General features: G+C 41.1%; 1 protein-coding gene across 1 annotated transcript in view; it reads left to right on the forward strand.

Moving 5' to 3' along the window:
- The window catches only part of COL22A1 (collagen type XXII alpha 1 chain), a 224,706-nt gene that overhangs the window by 16,731 nt on the left and 186,781 nt on the right, over positions 1 to 21,194 (forward strand). The window contains exons 2-3 of the mRNA XM_050324956.1: positions 8,584 to 8,748; positions 12,840 to 13,406. Of these exons, the coding sequence (XP_050180913.1) occupies positions 8,652 to 8,748; positions 12,840 to 13,406 (664 nt within the window). The 5' untranslated portion in view covers positions 8,584 to 8,651. The remainder of the gene's footprint in view (positions 1 to 8,583; positions 8,749 to 12,839; positions 13,407 to 21,194) is intronic.

The raw sequence follows: 21,194 nt of genomic DNA on the forward strand, positions 1-21,194 counted from the left end.
TGCCTCTGTCAGTTGTCTGGTGTGAGAGCTGTGCATGGGCTGTTGAGCACCAGTTTTTGCATCTTATCCTTTTTATGTGAGTAGCAGTGATAGAGAGAGACATTTCTGTTAGAAAATAGGGGTAGTTTACATGCTACATTTTTTCCTGTTTAATATACAGCTTTCAGACCCTTACGTGCTGTACTTCAGTGTCTTCTTCATCATCTTCTGTTTTCATAGAATCATAAAGTGGTTTGGGTTGGAAGGGATTGCTTAGCTCCAAACCCCTTGCCATGGGCAAGGACACCTTCTACTAGACCAGGTTGCTCAAAGCCCCGTCCAACCTGGCCTTGGACACTTCCAGGGATAGGACACCCACAACTTCTCTGGGCAACCTGATCCCATGCCTCACCATCCTTATGGTAAAGAATGTCCTTTTTCTTTCTTGTATTTTAAAAGAGAGATGGCCATGCTCATTCTCAGTGGACAAGAGCATGGAGGTATTCACCTTGGGTGGGTTTAAGGCAGAGGGTACTAAGTGGAAGTGCTGGATAAAGAGGGAAAGGTTCAGAAAAGGGTAAAGCTGAGGATGTAACTCTGCTCTCTAAACCTCCACAAGTAACAACAGATACTCCTTATTTTCATGGCCTTTATTCATCTATCCTTCACTTTTGCTGGTGTGTTGTCCACAGTAGAGTTTTGTGTTTCCTTACAAAGACCAAGACCATGGAAATCAGGCCAAGGAAAGGATTTGCAATATTAAATCTCTTAAACAAATGTACTTGTTTTTGAACAAACTTTCATGACATTAGATGTCCATCAACTTTTTGGAACATGTGGAGGAGAAATTCACCCACATGGTGCAAGTAGGAGGCATTGCTGTTCCTGCATTTGGGAAATTTTCTGTCATCTGGAGAGTTCAGCAGAAGTGTTGGCAAGTGGTAGGTGAGTGTGTGGTACATTTTCAATTAGCATGGCCCTGTTAATAACCCTGAGAGTGTCAGACAATTGGTATGAGCTCATTTCTGAGCAAGGAATCCAAAGCAATTCTTCCTTGCCCCAGTAAGAGTTCTGGGAAATGTTCATCAGGCTCCTCTTTGTTAGAAAGTATGTTACCTATTTTCCAAACAGATTTAGGCTGTTACCCCATCCCAAGTCCTCGTTCCAGCTCTGCTAGCTAACTATATAAAGCCATGACATATGGGTCTTTTTACTGACATAATCCTCTACTGTACTGAAAAAGAAAATATTATATTTCATTCCAAGAGCTGGAAGAACTTCCATGAGGATATAAAAAGCAGGAAATTGGCCCTGTAAGAGTAGAGCACTCTCATATTGAATAGCCTCCAGGGGCTCAATGTTAAAAGCTTCTTCCTAATAGCTAATGTAGGTTGGACCAGCTCTGCCTCTGCTTGAGAGGAAATGGGATTTGTAGGACTTTGCCCATACAGGTTATAGGGCTTAGGCCAAAGGACTGGTGTTCTGTGACCCTGTAATAAATCAACATGCTTCACATATACAGCACTAAGGACACTCTGAACACGTATTACTGAGGAAAAATCTAGGGATTTTCCATTCTACAGCAAACTGTTTCTATTATTTGAACTATTGACTTCCTCTGTGGACATCATTTTGGTCTTTGTCTTGCCTAAGTCAGTCCTCATTAACCTGGACACCCTGCAGCCAGAAGTGGCAGTTAATTTAAATTAAGTATGAACTGGTCTCCTCTTCCTATGGAGGTCTGTAAATAATTTTATCTATTACCCCAAATAGCCAGTGTGCCTTGTATTACCAGCAGGTGATGGATTTTCCATTTCTAGGATGTGTGTATGCTTCAGACTCTGCTTCAGTGACAACATGAGAAACATTCAGCATTGGGCTAAGTGTAAAGGAAGTAGAAAAAAATATTACAAAATTTTCTGACTTGTCCAGGGTGTAATACATTCATTATTTAGATGGGTGAGCTGTGCACCTGCTCCTGGGTCATGTAGTTTGGAGTGGTTTTCCCCTGAGTAAATCCAACTGCATTCAAAAATTATTATATATCTAATTATATTATTGCTTTAATATCCAAATACATTTGCACCCAAAATGATGAACCACTGCAGAGGCACAATATGTACTAACATGTTTTGTAGTAGAATTGCAGTCTATGTGACTTGAATTATATACTTGAGAAGTTTTTTGAGGTAGAAGAGGATGGTCCAAATAAGATTATGACAAGTTAACTGACCTCTATGTATCCTGTTCTATTGCTAATTCCCTGGTCCATGCTAAGCAGGTTTGGTCTAGTGCTTTGCAAAGGAAAGTAAGTAAAAAATAAGGGAAAAAATTGATTCAAACAAAATGCAGTATTGAGGGGTTACTTTGTTATTAAAAAAAAAAAAAGGGCATCTAAAAGTATTGAACTAATACTTCCATTTCAAGTTCAAGATATTCTTCCTGCTGTTACCAGTGAGTAAATAAACATGGAGAGAGAGTCTGTCAGTACAAGCACTACAAGTGCTGGTGCCTGGTTGTTGGGTAAACCCTACTTTCAGGTATTGTTTTTCCAAATCAGATATGCAAAGCTTCCCCTTATCAGTTCTCCTAATCCCTTAGACCTCACATATGCTCCAAGACACTTCCTGAAGTCTTTTCTTAGGTAACTATTTCAGTCAGGTTAATCAAGTGCTTGAGGAATAGTGTTTTATACAGAACCAACGTTTGAGATGTAGAACTTCTGTTGAAATTCAAACTCCTTGTCAGCTGAAGTAAGAAGGGGTTATCACTTGGCTGGTCTAAAAACATGAGCTCATATGGTGCAGTGGAGATTTTTCTTGCAGACTGATGGATGACGCCAAAGCCAAAGAGAGATTCTGTGATACAGATCATACAGATTTTTTTTTTGCAGGTTAATTTGGGGGTTTCTTAGTTAATCAGTAGAAAGATTTCTAAGCTTGACATGCTGCAAGAGTACAATTTAAATCTGGAGTGACTTCCTCTGGATAAAACACTGAAAAGTTATACTTGGGGATATTGCATCAAAGCTTTACTCTGCAGACACTGTGTGGCTGCAACAGGCAAAAATACATTGCAAAGTCCTCTTCTAGCAGGGAGGGCATTTTAGAATTACCATTTGGCAGGCAACCAGTAAGAGCTTGCTTTAAAGTGTCTGTGGTAAATGCATCTATGAGGGGTCAGTCTGTGGAATGCGTGATCCAAGCATAGGTTAAGGAGTCAAGAGTGGCTGAATTCTAATTCTGACCTTCTCTTAGGATTCCTTGTGTGTGCATGTGCAGCACCACAGAAGTTAAAAGAACATTTCTCTGGCTGCAAAGTGGAACACACACAAATTAGGAAATGCCTGTGTTGAGTTAATCCTTGGAGTATGTTTTATGGCCCTCTAGGACTCTTGGTTATGCTCTTTATGATATTTTGTCCTATTTGATTAGTGCTTTGTTCTATCTCCTGGATAGGTATCTGTCACTTGGGGAATGGCTATTTATTATTTTTCCCCTCCTAATTTTTCTGTATGGACTTTATTTCTTGCACAATCAAACTTATTTCCAATTGCAGCAACATTACTCATTCATGGGCCCAGGTAGTTCCAGCACTGAGAACCTCAGGGCAGTAATAGAGCTCAGCTAAGGGAAACAAATCGATGGGTTTGAATGGTTTGCTGATCTTTCCCACCACCCTATTTCATCTCTCATAAAGCTGACAGATTGCTTTGACTCACATTCATGCCAACCATCTCACTGCATCTGATCAGTTTTTTAGGGACTGGGATAGAAATTGCTCTTGAGACATGATGTAGCCCTGAGAAGCTGTGGATGTACCATTCCTGGAAGTGTTCAAGGCCAGGCTGGATGGGGCTCTGAGCAATCTGGTCTAGTGGAAGGTGTCTCTGCCCATGACGGGGGTGTTGGAATGAGATGACCATGAAGGTCCCTTCCAACTCAAACAATTCTAAGATTCTATCTTTGCAAAAGGGAAGAAACATTCCATCCCCTGCACTAGCACTTAGAGCAGATGTTGGAGAGTTGTTTATCAGCAGGGTACATGAATGTCTCCATCCAACACACTGTGGAACTGATGACAGTCTCCTCCTTGATTTCAGCAGACTTTGGATCAGTTTTAGTTGAACAAAGTACCTCAGGAATAACTCTGGTGTTCACAGAGAATTTTCTGCTCTATTATTCACATGGATTTTTAAACAATGTCCACTGAAATCAGTGTCCCTCTTTTCATTAACTGCAGTTGGCTTTGGATCAGGCCTGGGAAGATGCACGTCTTCCAGAAATGCCATCGGGTGATTTCTTTAAAAATCATTGAACAAAGATATACGAACGCATGGGATGATCAGCAGGGAAGAAAGTCCCATCTCTATTTTATACGGTTGGCTTCCTGCTCATATCAGCAATAATTTAGATAATTAAATTGCTTAGTTCAGTAGTTGGAAGAGGCACAATCAACAAGCTGACTCTACTAAGATGTCAGATGTATTAGTGTGCCGGGTTTTATATTTGTTTTTCTTTTTTGTGTGTGTGTGAAAAGCTGCATAATTGGACACTGTCTTTTTCACCCCCGGCTAACCTCTTCTTCAGAGGAGCATACCAAAGACATTTAAAATCACATTATGAATGCCAGCATAGTTACAACATTTATATCGCACATGGTGATGTTCAGTGGCAGTAGACGAATGGATGAAATCAAGCACAATAATAGAATCAGCCCCCCTTGAGTTTAACAGTAAGACGAACAGTTCAGAGGTATAATTTAGTAAAAGGCAAGTAGGAACTCAGATATTTTAATGAGGGGACTAAAGTCCATAACTGGGCATGCTTTTAAGATTCAACTTTGATTCACTGGTCTTTGTGCTGTCACTGTAGGGTCTTTGAACTTTTGCTCGCATGAGGTAGAAACAGTTTTATTAAATCGTGGTCCTGAAATGCTCCTCTTACTATGACTCTAGTTTTATTTTGCTTTGTTTTATTAATATATGTGGCTGAATCACTCCTCTGAAGAATGAAAGAGATCACACAAAGTGTTTTGGTTTTTTTCCATTTTTAACTCACGTGGGTTTTGCTGTTGGTGGCATCTCTCAGTCTGGAGAGTCTGAGATAATCTAGTGTTTGTGCTTTAATTTTGTCTCCTAAAAGTGCTGTGGAGTTTTCTTCTCTGCCACATTCTTTGTGTTTGCCCTTCTTTTCCTTTTATTTTTTCATGATGCCACTTCTAAGCAAACAGTTCTGCTTCTCTTCCACACAGGTTTTTCCTCCTTGTTCTCTGAATTGCAATGATGGGCTGAGAAGACCCAGTTCTCCTTTGGTTCTTTTTTTTTTTTTTTTTTTTTTAATGCTGCTTTTTTCACTACATTCCCCAAAGAGTGTTTACTTATTGTTCGAAACTAGAGGCCTTACCATGCATTCTAAGTGACCTAAAGCTCTATATTAACCCTCCCAAAATCCATACTAAAGCTGTAAGTTATATAGAGCTTGTGTCTATCTTCTGTGTATTGTTTGTTCAGCTGTGAGATGGTATGAATAGCTTAGTGCTGCACTTGTATTTTAAGTGCAGGGAGCTCACTTTAACATTTACCAGCACGCTTCTCATCCTGGATGCCATTCCCACATCATATTTGCATGTAGACAGAATTGTTCGCCTCTTTTTTTTCCCATTAAACTATTAAAAACAGAGCCTCAGACACAGAGTCCACAGTTTGGTAATAGATATGATGGGATTTGTCAGTTCTTTTTGCAATATCACTTAATAGATCCTAATGTGTCGCAAGGGAATGCCAAAGTGATGTTTGTGAGGTAAAGAGAAAAAGGGAGGTATTTTTAAATGATGAACATTGACTCATGCTTTTAGGAAAATTATTCCCACATGATAGGCTGAACTAAAAATAACAGTAATCAAAAAAATCCATGTTGGCCATTTGGACATATGGTCAACTAAACAGAATTTCTTATTCTTGGATCACTCTGAAGCCTAAACTGTCCCACTTTTGGCTTCTTTTTGACCATTTTTCCTGGAAAGGGAAATAAATGGTGATCAGCTGCTGTAATATCAAACTGGGCTCAGGGACAGACTAAGATGGGAAAGAACCAGTGTGGAAAACCCATCACCAAAAATATCTTATTTTCAAGCTTTCTTCTAAGACCCCTGAAAGCTTCCTTGCCATGATATGAGTCCTGTTGATGTGAATGGGGCAATTTTCTCTCACTGGTCCACCTGTACATAAAGTTGTTGCAAGTTAAGAGACTCGGTTTTCTTGACGCTATAAAACTGGACAAAATTATGTATTTTGGCCTAAATGCAAAAATAATACTGAACCATAAATGTGCATTAAAGCCACCACAGGTTATGATTATAGGTTTTAAGTAGATGATATGATTTGATTTCTGGCCCTTTTTTTTTTTTTTTTTTGCCACTATTTTTAGAATAAATGGCTGTTCTGAGACACCTTTCAGCATTCATAATACAACGAGTCCTTGAAGTGCTTTGGCATGGAGAGGGGAGGATTGACACCTTAGAGACACAGCTCTCAGACCTGGTTATGTGGGCAATCCTTCTGCTGGGGCAGAAATCACACTTGTACCAAGTGAGACACAGCCACCAAGCTGCATCAGCTGCTTCCAGAGCCAGCACCACTCCACTCCAACACCACTCTGCTGACTGACACCAGCTGGTGCTCTGCTCCTTTTACCCTCATGTGGGTTAGCAGCTGGCCAAGACTGTTTTTAAGAATGTATTTATAAAACTTCAGAGCCATGCAAGCCCAGACACAGAGAAAGGATGTTTTGAGCTCTCGGTGCTGGAAGTGCAGGACGTTGCATGGCAGATCTGGTTTCCCAGCTCTTGCTGCTGCCACTGACCTGCTGCCCCATCACCAGTGCCCGAAAACAATGCTTCCTAAAAAATACAGGGCAGTAAAAATCTTGGGCTGAAGGTTTCCATAGATATTTTAAGTAAAATAAGCCTGTCCTGATCCATCTGCAGGCAGCTGCCTGATTGGTATTTCAATAATGCACTTATTTAGAAGGAAATTCTGACTACTGTAGGGCACAGTGGTATTTTCATGCCTTTTTTACCTTGCAGCCTTTTCCAGCTGGCTCAAACCTGAGCACCTCGCTGTCTGGTAGGGACATCGTCTGGCTGAGGTGTAAACTACAGCACCTGTTCATGTCCTTTGGATTTAGGGTTGGTACATGAATAAATACAATTTTTGTTTTTTAATTCCTTCTTGAATTTATGTTCCACTGCTGGCAGATACTTCCAAGTTTTATTTGCAGAATGAAAGGTTTATTACATGTATTGCTTTTCTCTTTGTCTGCATGTGATATGAACTTTTGAAAATAAAAGGGTCTATAGTTTTCTCTGGGAACAAGAATTTGTATCTACATCTCCAAACTTCATACTGTTTTCCCCTTTTTAATTTCCTAAACCAGCACAACGTACACTTTATTCCCGAGTTACATGGTAGAGATAGGCCCAGCATTTGACTGATCAAGACTGGTTTTGAACAAATGCTGACACCACCATTCTTTTTGTCTATGATTCCCTATTGCTTTGAAAAGAAATATCCTAGAAGGCATAATCGGCCCTGCAGCAATGATCGACATCACACAGTGTCCTCTTCATGACTTCTACCCAGCTATCAACAGTGGGAAGCAGACGTGCATGTTAAAAGACAGAGAAGGCAGAATTTCCCCCAGAAAATGGACAAAGAAATCATTAGAATCATTAGAGAGGAAAAGAAGGAGTAGAAGCTGTTTTCTCCCCTCTGTATGTGCAAATAGTAGATTGAACTGCTATGACTTTACGATATAACAAAAAAAAAACCAAAACAAACAAACAAACAAAAAACCCCAAACAAGAATAATAAGTTAATAACAGTTTGTTGTGGTTTTTTTTAATAAAGAGTTGATTTATTGTTAGAAAACACATTTGAACTTTTGACAGCCCAGCCACTTTACCTGGCTTGTTACAACACCATCTGACTTCAGTAGCTTCAAAGTCTATTCAAACCCTATATTGAAGATCATCCACCTGCGCTTTTGCACTTCTTTAAGTTAAATAGTTTAAAGACATGCTTTGAAGCTGCTGAGTTTACTCCTACAGAGAAGGACCAGTGGCAACAAATACATATATGAAAACAGTAGTATATTTTTAGCTTTCGTCATTTCTGAGACTCCAGAACCGAAAACAGCACAGGGTGAAGTGGCAGTGGGTTGTGTGTGTGATTTGTAGTGGTTTGTATCTGGGCTCTGCATCGTGTATCTCCTAATGATGAATGCGTGGGAGGGCCAGGTCAGGAATGGTTTCCACTCCAGTGCGCTGATTGTGTAGTTGGCAGTGGGCTCAATTAAAGTATAATAATCTGGTAATCTCTCTCCTGTTTCCATTCAGCTGCTTCACAGTGAATAGAGCCAGTGAACAAGTATAGCTTCTGAAAAGTAGGTGAACTCCTGCCTCTTTGTCTGAGCAGTTTGTGTCTAGTCAAGTAAAATGACAGGCAGAAGAGACGACTCTCCAAAACGTTGCTCCCATGACTTGCATCATTACTGTCATTTGTGTTTCTGTGAGATAACACTTGCTCTCTATTTTCCTTTCTAGGTTACGGATAGGATTTCTAACAAGCTTCCCACCACGGAGAACAGGCAAGCTGATGTGAGAAGGGAGATATGGATAAATCCATGAGGGGAAGATGCCGTGTGTCCCATCTCTTGGTTCTTCTCACGTTCATGTTCAGCGGGGAAAGAATCAAGGCACAAAGAGCAGGTATGCACCATTCAGGTCACTGCCTCATGCTCAGGAGCTGCTGGGGCTCTCCCATGGCTGAGAAGTTATCATTGGTAGGAGGAAAACTATAAAAAATGCAAGACATTTGCTGCTGAAAATACATAAAAAAGACCTTAGGAATGGAGATAGTTCAGGGATCGAGGTTATGGTTTAGCTGGGGTCTCTTGTTCTGCTGCAGGCTTAGAAAGTTTAGCTCAGGCAGTCACAGCAAGAGGAGCAGTTTACCACAGTTTACTCTGGATATGCTCCATCTACCCCACACTGGCATGGAGCCTGCTTATTCCATCACCTTCTGTGGGTGTCAGATGAGACCTGGTGAATCTCCTGTCTGGCTGTGACTTTCCTAGTGAGTTAAATAGGGCCAAGGCACTGTTCATACCCTTTCTTGGTTCAAGGTATTTAAAATACATGTTGATGTGGTGCTTAGCCAGTGGTGGACTTAGTAGTGCTGGGTTAATGGTTGAACTTGATGATCTTAAAGGTCTTTTCCAACCTAAAAAGTTCTATGATTCCATGTTTCTATGCTGTCTAGTTGCCAGTATGGCCCCTGGCATGGCTTTTGGCCTGGGTTGATGAACACTCTGCCTCAAATGCCACAGAATGCATGAGAGGATGGTGCAGCTGAGGGACTGCTCCTACAGGCACTCAGGACAAGGACAGGTTGTGTTTTGTGCAGGAGTAAGAAGAGTTATATCTGGCACTAATGATGCCACATCTGAAATGTAAAATGGTTGAAGACCCACACAGTTTTTTGGTATAAAAAACCAATGGCATTTTGAGGTGGAGGTTTTCTGTGTCTTTTCCTAGGAAAGCTGCTATTCTGTAGGCTTGGGTAATTTATAAGAAAGAAAAGGGGTTTTTAGACCTTCTCTCAGTTGAATGAGTAGCTGTTTTACAGTTTTCTTATGTGATCTATGGAAGGCTTTTTGGATGAAATTTAACAAGAACAAATACTTAGTAACCAAACAAAGTGAAATCTGACCTTTTTTATCTGCTTCTGGATCAGTCAAAGACAGAATATAGTGGTGTCATTTATATGTTCATTCTGTGCTTACCTTAAATAATTTTGGCCTTATGGCTTGTTTTTGAAGCATTTTTAATGGGAATATTGCAAAACAGTTGGTTCAGTGTCTGAGTGGATCAACACAACTCCTTGAATTATGCTTCCAGAGAGTATTTCTGCGATTACAAAACTGAAATTTTGCTTTCTATGAATTATCTCCCATATTCCCTTAACATAAACTTGTTTCTGCCAGTAGAAAATACTGTTATAGCATTCTTGGAAAACAATAAATTTTGTCCAGCAGTGGCCCTTACAGTGCTAAAAATGCAGATTAATATTTACCAAAAGCTTTTCTGCAGCATTTCATCTCCCTGCCATCAGGTCTGTAAGCAAAGAATCACTAACTTCAAGAAAATGATACTGGAAGACCACATTTTTCTTCCCTGCGATATTGCCTTGAATACATATCACTTTTAAAACCTTAACTCCCCCTTGTTTTAAGGCTTGTTGCCCTTGAACACAGACAGGATTCATTCTGTCTGTTCTGTTTGTTTTTAAATTGCAATCATCTCACCTGCAGAGAGTCGTTAAAATAAGCAACAGGAAGGTTGTACCTTGTTGGTTTTGTTCTCTAGTTAGTCTCACCTAATTAACATTCTTTCAGACAGAATAGATTAATATAATAATGGAGATGGAGAGGGGAGGTGGAGAAGTACAAATTCCTTGCTTACCTTTTACTGTTATACATCCCTTTATATATATATATATAAATATATATATTATATATGATATGATATATATTTTTTATATATAATTTTATTATGCGATAAAATTATGTATACCATCATCTCCACTCTCAGATTTCCTTTGGAAAGTTTTCCCAGACTGACTTTTCTTGCTCTGTGGTTAGAGGCAAGCATTCCCTCACTACCAAAATGCCATCACAGGACATGATCCCACATGATGGTTTTGGCTGGGATAGAATTCATTTTCTTCACAGCAGCTGGTATGAGGCTGTGCTTCAGATGTGTGCTGGAAACAGTGTTGGCAACACGGGGCTGTTTTTTGTGACTGCTGAGCAGGGCTTACACAGAGTCAAGGCCATTTCTACTCCTCACCACGCCAGTGAAGAGACTGGCACAAAGAAATTGAGAGGGGGCACAGTCAGGAAAGCTGCCCCCAACTGACTAGGGGTATATTCCAGACTGTAGGGTGTCATGCTCAGAACTAAAACTGGGGAGACATTTGGCTGGAGGCAGCTACTTGGGGACTGTCTGGGCATCAGTTGGTCAGTGGTGAGCAATTGTTTTCCTTTGTGCCATTTGTCTATCTTGGGTTTTATTTCTCTCTCTTTGTTATTCTTATTTTATTTTATTGCATTTTATTTCAATTATTAAGCTTTGTTGTCTCAACTCATGAGTTTTCCCACCTTCACCCTTCCAATTCTCTTCCCCCCAGTCCTGCTGGGGTGGGGAGTGAGCGAGAGGCTATATGATGGTGCTTAGTTTCCAGCTGGGGTTAAACCACAACAAGAGGTAATTTCCAAAGAGAACCCATGTGAATGGGTTGATCCCAGTGTGGTCTCAATCCCATGAGCGTAGGTTGTTCCCACAGAGACTGCAGCACCTGGGATGTACTTTGCTGCAGAAGTCAAAACAGCAGCAGATGATACTCAGTTTTCATCAGCACCTGCCACACACTAGGTGTAAATTCAGTCACTCTCATTGTCATCATGCAATACCGTGAGCACTGACCTACTTGTAATGCTTTTACTCTGAAGGCAAATCCTCTTCATGTGGCTGAGCTTCCACTCTCTCCTTTGCAGTGTAGTGGGCGGTTCTGGCATTCTTCCATTCAGGGTCACAACCCCAGGATAAGCAATAGCATCAGAGCTAATTTGTGTCAAAATTTGGGTGTGGGAGAATACTTTGTGACTTTCCTGTAGGTTCAAATGCTAGAATTCAGTAAGGAAATATGTCATTTTACCATTGGTTTAGACAAGCAGTTTTACTTTGTGAGATGAAGTGAGGCAAGAACTACTGGAGAAATAATCGTTGGTGGCTGTGACCAAATTGACTTTGTGGAGCAGCTTGCAGTCTTAAAACTCATAATTTATTATGGATTATGGTCTATAACAGTGAATTAAAGAAACATATGCTTATATATATATATAAATTTTGTCCAGTTGGGGTATTATGTTGACAAATCTTGGGCATCTGTGGGATGTTTATGGATCTTCTGCCTCCCAATTACTTTCAGAAACAGCTAAAAACATCTCCTGGGAGATCTAATTTTTTGGCAAGTGTTTGACAAATATATGACCAGTCTGGCTTGATAGGGCAAGCAAGCTGCAATTCAAATACATTTGGATTACACAAGCCTCACATTACAAATATCATGGTTGCAGGCAAAGGGATGGTTGTGGGGATAAGTGACATTTTCCCTTACAAGGCTGCTGCCCTTTGCTGTCAAGGAAGACATCCCAAAATTCAGTGAGTCATCCCTTAGTCAATAGTCAGTGGCAGAGAGCCTCAAAATTGCAATAATCTTGTTACAGACTTGCTTCACCAACACATCATGCTGAGCTAAAGAAACACTTCTAGCTAAGCATAAATAAATCATAAAGTTAATGCAAGAGAGATCATGAAAGGTTCACTACTCACAGTCAGGATTGGCATAGGCAAGGTCAGGGCAGGTCTCTTGATCTGCCAAGGTCATTTCAAAGCATTGCCTGGAGAAAGGCACTACGATGAAGTCAGAGAAAAACAGCTTCGTATGAATGCAGATGGTGCAAGTGAAGGATTGAGCAGAGGCAGTTTAGCAGCATGGGAAGAGAAAGGGTTTGCATTTCAAAGCGAAGTGTGTGCCGATCTGCAGATGTCCTGAAACAGATGAGGTGAATCACAAGGAAAAAAAGGCTGTGAATCTGCACTTCCTCTGCAGGACAGGGAGAGAGTTTGCCACCTCCTCCAAATTGCTCTCTGGGGAGCCATGCCTAGGGAATATTTGGTATGTCTGGTACTCTGCTTTTATCTCCCCTTAACAATATTTTCTGCCTCTGTTGCAGGTTGCAAGAGTGTTCACTATGACCTTGTCTTCCTCTTGGATGCCTCCTCCAGCGTCGGAAAAGAAGATTTTGAAAAAGTTCGTCAGTGGGTGTCTAATTTGGTGGAAACTTTTGAGATTGGCCCAGACAAAACCCGTGTGGGTGTGGTGCGATACAGTGATCGTCCAACCACAGAGTTTGACCTGGGAAAGTACAAAACCCGTGAGGAAATCAAAGAGGCTGCACGAAAAATTCAGTATTATGGAGGTAACACGAACACTGGGGATGCTCTCAGGTACATCAACACCTACAGTTTTTCCAAAGAAGCTGGTGGGAGACTTAGTGACCGAACTGTTAAAAAAGTGGCTATCCTTTTGACTGATGGAAGGAGCCAGGATTTTGTCTTAGATCCAGCCACTGCAGCACATCAGGCTGGGATTAGGATCTTTGCTGTGGGTGTTGGAGAAGCCTTAAAAGAAGAACTTGATGAGATTGCTTCAGAGCCCAAGTCTGCTCATGTGTTTCATGTCTCTGATTACAACGCCATTGATAAAATTCGGGGGAAGCTGAGAAGACGTCTCTGTGAAAGTAAGTGGAGCTCTGCACAGTTGGAATAGGTTCAGTTAGCATGTAGGTATGAAAAGGTGTGATGTTTTTTCTTTCATGCCTATAATTCTACACTGACAGTTCTTTATTTTTTGTCTTCTACTCTGTAGAGTAGATTGATTCTGTAAGAAATCACTGTTCAAGGCCAGGTTGGGTGGAGCTTTGAGCAACCTGATCTAGTGGAATGTGCACCTGCTCATGTCAAAGGGCTTGGAACTAGGTGATCTTTAAGGTCCCTTCCAACCCAAACCACTCTATGATGTCATGGTTCTATGATTTCATCGGTCAGCTTCTAGTGGATAACCATGAATTTCCTTTTGGATCTGACATTGTTCAACTACTTCATAATATTTTGGACTATTGAATATGAAGGGTGACATCTTCTTTATACACAGATTTTGGTTTATTTTGTATAGGAATTATTTTTTTTCCCCTATATTTTCAGCATTTTACCATGAAAAAAATGCTCTGGGAATGATCCTTAAGGAAGCAAAGGGATGTTTGTGCTTTTCTGCCTTTCAGCATCCCAACTCTACTGACAACTGGTATTCACTAGTGCTCTGGTTGTCAACAGCATAAGCCTTGGTGATGTTTTGAATGACTTTTAATGGAGGATAATCTGTGGAATTTGCACAGAATAAATGACTGAATTTCCAGCTCCTTGCTGAAGAGGACAGGCATAGCATTGTGGCTGGTATTTCCCAGATATTTAATGGGAACAGCAATCAAACAGATCTTTTTCCTTCCCCCACTGACAAATCAGTCTCTCATTGTCAGTGACTCCATGAAAACTACCTGATTTTGCTGCTTTTTGCAGTGTATGTTGTTTCAGTCAGGGAGCCCCTGGTGGTCTAGTGGTAAGGGCACGGCGCTGTCAACGCTGAGGCCCGGGTTCGATTCCCGGTCAGGGACACTCCCGGGCAGATGGAGCTCGTTAACCCTGTAAAAAGGCAATCCATCTACGTCCTAAGGACCTTGCTACCACCGTCCAAGCTTGCTTGGCCCCGGCAGATGAACCTTAGGATTAAAGGGTGGGCTCAGTTCCGCGCACACTGTGTCTCACCTAAAAAATCCAATGCGCAGGCTGGAAGGTGTAAAGACCTTCCCCGGATCTTCGCTCGCAAAGACTGGCCATTATTATTATTGTTTCAGTCAACAGCATGAGACACCACTCTTGTTTCTTGGTCTGAACTTGGAAGACAACAGACAAGTGTGATGCTGTGACACATTGCAGTGTTAGGTTAACCAGGCCTGTGAGCTGGCAAGTTTTTCCTGTTAATGACAACAAGTTGCCTCAAAAAAACAGGCCTTGAAGCTGATGTTGTGAAGATCTTTCACTGATCTCTGTGACCTCCATTGTGAAAGAAAAAAAAAAAAAAAAGTGTTAACATAATGCTCTGGGCAGAAATGGGTATGGATAGTGTAATGAATACAAATGCAGGTCATGGTGGATAATGCCTGTAAGCTATGCAGACTGAAAGAGATCAGTCTTTTTTCCCTGAAAATCTTATGTAATCATACACACAACTGGGCTGCAGTAGAGAAGGGTAAGCCCTTCTGGTGGGCACACTTCGCCAGCTCAAACAACTTCCTACTGCAGCTGCTGAATTTCCAAAATGTGATTTTCCTTGGAATTCTATTATTTTATATTTTCTAAAGCAAGGGTTTTCTGTACTTTGTGCCTGGGTCATTGCTTGTTGCCTTCTCAAAAAACCATTTATCTGTCTGTCAGAGTATAATTCCACCTGTCTGTGGCTTTCTGAGCCCATACTGTACCCCAATAACAGGCGTACAAACCTGTTATTATTAGACTGCAAAGGACCACTGGGAGCATCCTTCATGCTGAGTGTGATGGCAGTCACTCTCCAAGGTCTCCTACCTTCACTGGTGAACTAGAGTTCAGTAAGAAATGGAGGCTGTGGTGAGTTTATCATGACTCTGCTGCTCCCTACTCCTCAGGAGGAGGACTCTTTGCACTCTGCTTCAGTGTGGGCTCCTCTCTCCACATGTCCACAGGTCCTACCAGGATCCTGCTCCAGTGTGGGCTTCCACAGGGTCATATCCTCTTTCAGATGTCCACCTGCACCAGCATTAGGTCTTCCATGGGCTGCAGGTGAATCTCTGCACCCCTGTGGACCTCCATGGGCTGCAGGGGCACAGCTGCCTCACCACTGTCTGCACAGGAATCTCTGCTCTGGAGTCTGGAGCACCTCGTCCCCCTCCTCCTTCACTGACCTTGGTGTCTGCAGGGCTGTTTCTCTCACATGCTCTCACTCCTCACCTCTGACTACAATTGCTCCTGAGCAATAACTTTTTCCCCCTTAAATATGTTATTCTAGAGTTTTCCCCAAGTCTTTTTCTTCCTACATATAAAGCAGGGAAGCTGCGCTTTGGCAGAATAAGTTTTATCATACTTTGTTATCTGTGTGAGGTGGAATGGTTTTGAAGGGTGAAGAGGGCCTGATGGAGAGCAGGACCAAGTGATTTTATGTGCCTGTGGCACTTTTAAATTCCATGTTAACACAGTAGGAACAGGAAAGGAGTTCACTGTAATGGCTGGGCCTTCTACATATTTAGAAGGTAAAACTTTTAATAGCTGTTGTAGTTAACTTTCAGTGGTTTTAATGACAGCACTGCATAAAACAGGAACATACAAACCACTGGGTGGGTGAAAAACGTGACAAGGGCACATAACAAGCTGCTGTTTGGTTTGTTCACATTCTGAGACAAAGCATATATTTCCATAGCCAAGCTCAGGTTTTAATAGACATAATCCCTTGTGAGCTCTAGGGAGACACACGAATCAAAGGGTGGAAATGGTAGAAGTTTTTTTGTTGTACTGACCAGTGATGAGTCTGCCAGTCCTTGTACTGGCTGTGCTACCAAAATGTGAAGGGTCGTGAAGTGATGCAAATGTTGGATTTCACGCCAGCAGCTGCTCAGAATTGCTTGTCTCAGGTCTCACTGGACACCTGTCCAAGACTCAGTCATTCCATCTTTCTATATCTGACTGAATTTATTGCTAAGAATATGTCATTAAATGCGTTAATAACATTTTAGCTCTCATTTGATCTTGTGGAAGGAAGCATAGCAGAATCGAAAAATAACATGTCTGCTCAGTAGGACACTATGGCAGTGGGAGATATTTTTGCCAATCATCTCCATTACATTCTAAACTATATCTGGCAGGCAAAAATGGGTGATGCTTTCACAGGAAACCAGGAGAGATACATTCTGCTGAAATTCCAGAGATGTTACATGCTTCCTAAATAGAGTTCCTGCTTATATGTTGTAGGGATAACAACATACAGCTATGGAATATTTAAAAATATGCTCGCATCTGCTGCTGGTAGGTAAATACTAGTGTTATGCTTATCAAAGAGAGCAAATTGCTTTGATTTCAACCCATATTTAATTAAAGATGGATTTGATAAGTTGATGCATGTACAAAGTTTTCAACCTATGTTGAAATTGGCAGTACTGGTGTTTAACATTATCACCATTTAAGCTTCGCCAGGGGAGATGTTGCAGTGGTGACCAAAACACCCCTACCTGCTCAGAGGTGATTGTTTCTCAAAAACACTGATTGCAGTGCTTTGGATGCTTCAATACCTGAGTTTATTCTGTGATCATTAAGCCGGGCAGGTGATAAGATACAGGTTGCAAAGCTGAGAAAAAACATTCTCCAGAAATATTCTTACTCTTTAACTGCCTCCATAAAGCAGAAGCCTTGTGACTTGGCACCACTGGAGTACATGACCTGCATGTGCCATTACTAAGCCTCTGCTTGTGGGCAAAAATTAGATTTCACAACTTGAAATAAATTTGGCTTTAGAGGTACAGTCTTGGCTAAGGTTTGTGTGGTTTTTTCTACAGCTACTAACAGGAGTAACACAAGCAGATGTTTTCTAAGGAAGGACTACAGGAGTATTATGCTCAGCATTGGTCTATGTCCCGTAGTGACTGTCTACAACCAGTTTTTAGTTGCCAGTGAGCTTGATGAGTTTCTCTACAAGTATGTGGAAGACCAAAGGACTGTCAGCACGTGAATCTCAAATGCTTTGCAAACAGAAGGAGATGAGGCTGAATTGTTTCAACAGTGGGTTGGTACCGATGGTTTGTCATTCATTTCAGTTGATGTAGTGAGGCCTGTTATAAGATATCAAAAGCAGTCACATGTCCAGATGATTCACAGAATTTATTTTTCTATTTTTATGTGTCTTTGTTGACTTTGGGCTGTGAAAGAAATGCATAAAATATAAGACTTATGCTACCACTGTTCTGTTACTGATGAAAAAGGGCTTCCAGCTTTCAAGGCAACACCTTGAACAACACCCAAAAGAATAGCCTGAAACCTTCAGAGATGTCTCTTTTTTCCAAGGCCAACTTTGCTCAGGTTCATGATATATTCATGGAAGAACAGCAAGCTGTTTCTTCTTGGCCTTTAGTGTTAAAAATATCTCATGCACAGAGACCATGACAAAGGGTAGGCATCTGAATTCCTGTGTCTTGACTGACAGCTACTGAAAAACTAATCAATATAGTCAAATCTCTCATGAATACTGAAATATTGGAGCACATCACCACCTAAGGGTATTTACCTAACTACTGACTTCCATTTTGTACTTTCTGATGAGTTTTAGGATTTCACTGTAAAGGATTCATTTCTATATAGCTTTGCATTAGACATAAAGGAATAGGAAAGGAGGTGAAACTCAACAAGCTGTCAGGAGTGAGAATACTAAAGTATTTTCGTGAACTCACTTGTGTTAGTTTTAGTTTGCTCAGTTTGTGGGTTTGGGAATTTGTAGAACTGGTTTTATTATTGTTTATAGTTGGAGTATGACTTTATTTGGATTCTTCAAAAGTTCAACTTAGCTTGGTCTTCCTGCAAGAGCCATTTTTCATCCCTGTGATGCCTTGTAGGGACCTTCTACAAATGTGAACGTGGCTTCTTTTCATTTGGCAGAACTTGGTGCATGCTGCAAGGGCATCTATACGTTTACTAGGAAAAAACTGTGGCACTTGCCTCCCTGTTGAACTCAGAGAAGCTTGTGGTGATTTGGACTAATAACTGATGTCTGACAGACTGGTTAAAGTCTGAACAGCACAGTAAGTCCCATGAAGATGATCTAAGTCTTATGCTTCTACCTCATTTTACATCACACCTACCACAGGCAGCATTCTCAGTGGAATATTCCTCATTGTACTGCTTAAGAAAATGTCCAGGCTGCGTGCAGCATTTTGACCCTCACTTGAAAATCTAGTCACTTCCTAATGGTTTGGAAAGTCTGTTAAAGGCTCAGCAGACAACTGCTTTTTTTAAAAGCTGCAGCTGGGCAGTGACCCAGCTGATGTCACCTCTGATATGTCCTGCTGCTTCTTGATGCTCTTCTTCCACAGCTGCAGTGGTGGCTTTCTTAAATTCTGTAACATCTCCAGCTTCTAGCAATCACTCATGTTACAGATGATAGGATTGCTCATCCTTTCATCACCACACTTGCTGGCTAACTGCAGTTTCCTGTGAAGGCATAAAAGGTCTGTGATAGAATTTCCAACTGATTTATCTTTTGCTTGAAAATAAAAGAAAAAAAATCACTCTTAATGGTTGGGAGGAGATAAAATATTTCATGGGTTTAGTGGTGATCTTCTGCCATTGAGTAGGTTAAAGGACAGTCTGGTATCTTGGATTTTGGCTCCAGGAAGTACAGCAGAGATATTCACATATTATTTTTTCTCTTACAGAACATTTTATTTTCAAATCAAATGTCTGAAACTCTTAGATCTAATTTTCCACATGGTCCAGTCATCACCACCTGAGAAGAAATTATTTTAAAACTGGTGTCTGGCAGGCAGGAAGCCTTGGTCTCTGGTAATGACTGCTGGTTGGCCCTCAGTTCCTCCACAGGTCATGTAGAACTGTTTTCCCAGATCTTGATTACAGCTCTATTCTGCCAGCTTGTGATCTCCATATCATTTCAATTTTGTAAGTCCAAAGAAGGGCATCAAAGCTGGTTAAGGGTCTAGAACATGAATCTTTTGAGGAGAGGCTTAGGGAGCTGGGAATGTTTAGTCTGGAAAAAAAAGGAGTCTCAGTGGAGATGTTATTGCTCTCTGTAACTACCCGAAAAGAGGCTGTAGCCAGTTTGGGCTCATTCTCTTCTCCGAGGTAACAAATGATAGGAAGAGAGGAAATGGCCTCAAGTTGCACCTGGGAAGGTTTAGACTGGATATTAGAAAAATTTCTTCAGTTAAAGATTTGTTAAACACTGGAACAGTCTGCCAAGGGGCAGTGGTGGAGTCACCATCCCAGAAGCACTTAAAAGATGTTTAAATGTGACACTGGGGAACATGGTTTAATGCTGGAGCTGGCAGTGCTGGGTTAACAGTTGGACTCAATGTTCTTAACAATTTTTTTAAACCTAAGCAATTCCATGATTCTAAAAAACATTCTATTTTGCTTGGCACTTTAAAATGAATAGGTTTCGTCTGAGATTTGCAACAGTGCTGTTTTATTACCAGTCCCACTACTAAAAAAGAAAGTCTTGTTCTTCCTGACTTCTTTCTCCCATCTGCCAGAACAGGCATTTATGTGGCCCCACCATGAACTAGAGCAGAGAGCCAATGAATATTTTTGTTTTCTTTCCCAGATTAGTTTTTACTCAGATTTAGTTCACCATGCAACCACAGGGACACGTGTTGTCCCAGGGGAGGAACCGGCACAAGCTGAGAACAACTAACTGGGAATGGAAGACCTGGATTTTCTCCTTTGGTGCAGTAGTAGCTCATACCAGCTTGATGAATATTAGTTAAGGACTTGAGAAAACTGAGGAAAATCCTCCACATGCTCACACTGCAAACGTGAGCCTGTGCTCTGCTGTCCTCTGGTTTAAGTGTGTACAAAGTGGATTGCTAGGCAGGTTTTTCCAATTCAAACTCCATTTCGAGGCTTCAGCACAACTTGCTTGCCTTGAATAAACAGCCTGCTTAACGAAAATATCCCATGCAGATGGATCTCTTCAGGATTCTGTTTCATTTTCCTTAAATAGGCTTTCGAGTATGTATAATTGTGGCTGCTTTACTACTGACTTAGCTCCCAGTTGTTCAAGGAGGGATGACAGAGCTCTCCCTCCTCAGACACACTCCATGCCTGGTTGGGAGCACCTTGCTGGGATTTGTTGGTAGGAGGGATGAGCAAGCTTGCCACCACCTTGTCGTAGATACAGACTGGCTGTCAGTGCCTCCAGGCGGCACTTTGATATTTCTGTGCACCCAGGCAGCTTCTCTCCCCCAGAACGGATGTTAGCTGTGTTAGAGTTTCAGAAAGGGATTTATTGATTTATTTTCCTTCCCTTGTATGTTGGAAAAAGCGAAGTCTTAGACATTGCCTCCAGGTGAGGAGGATATTTCAGCAGCTCTGGCCCACTTGTTTTCTTTTGCTAAGGGAGAAAAGATATGAATCCAACAGTCATGCAGAGTTTTAGAAATAAGTCTGTGACAAAAAAATGATTTTACTTCTTTCCTTTGATATGGCTTGTGAGAAAAGGAGTATGTTCCAAACCTGAAACTTCATACAGACCACTGGGAACATTCATATGGGATTCTGAAGACAGAAATATAATAAAATGAGATCAATTAAACCTTTTGCATTTACCTTTCCTATCTCTAGCTTCTTTCTTCAGCAGTTGCAGACAAATAGTAGCATCATAAACCACAATCACTTTACACAAAGCAGTGAATCTCTGGACTGACAATAATGTCTTGTCCGAA

Source organism: Myiozetetes cayanensis, unplaced genomic scaffold, assembly GCF_022539395.1.
Source record: "Myiozetetes cayanensis isolate MyiCay16 unplaced genomic scaffold, myiCay2020 scf1, whole genome shotgun sequence".
Lineage (NCBI taxonomy): Eukaryota > Metazoa > Chordata > Aves > Passeriformes > Tyrannidae > Myiozetetes > Myiozetetes cayanensis.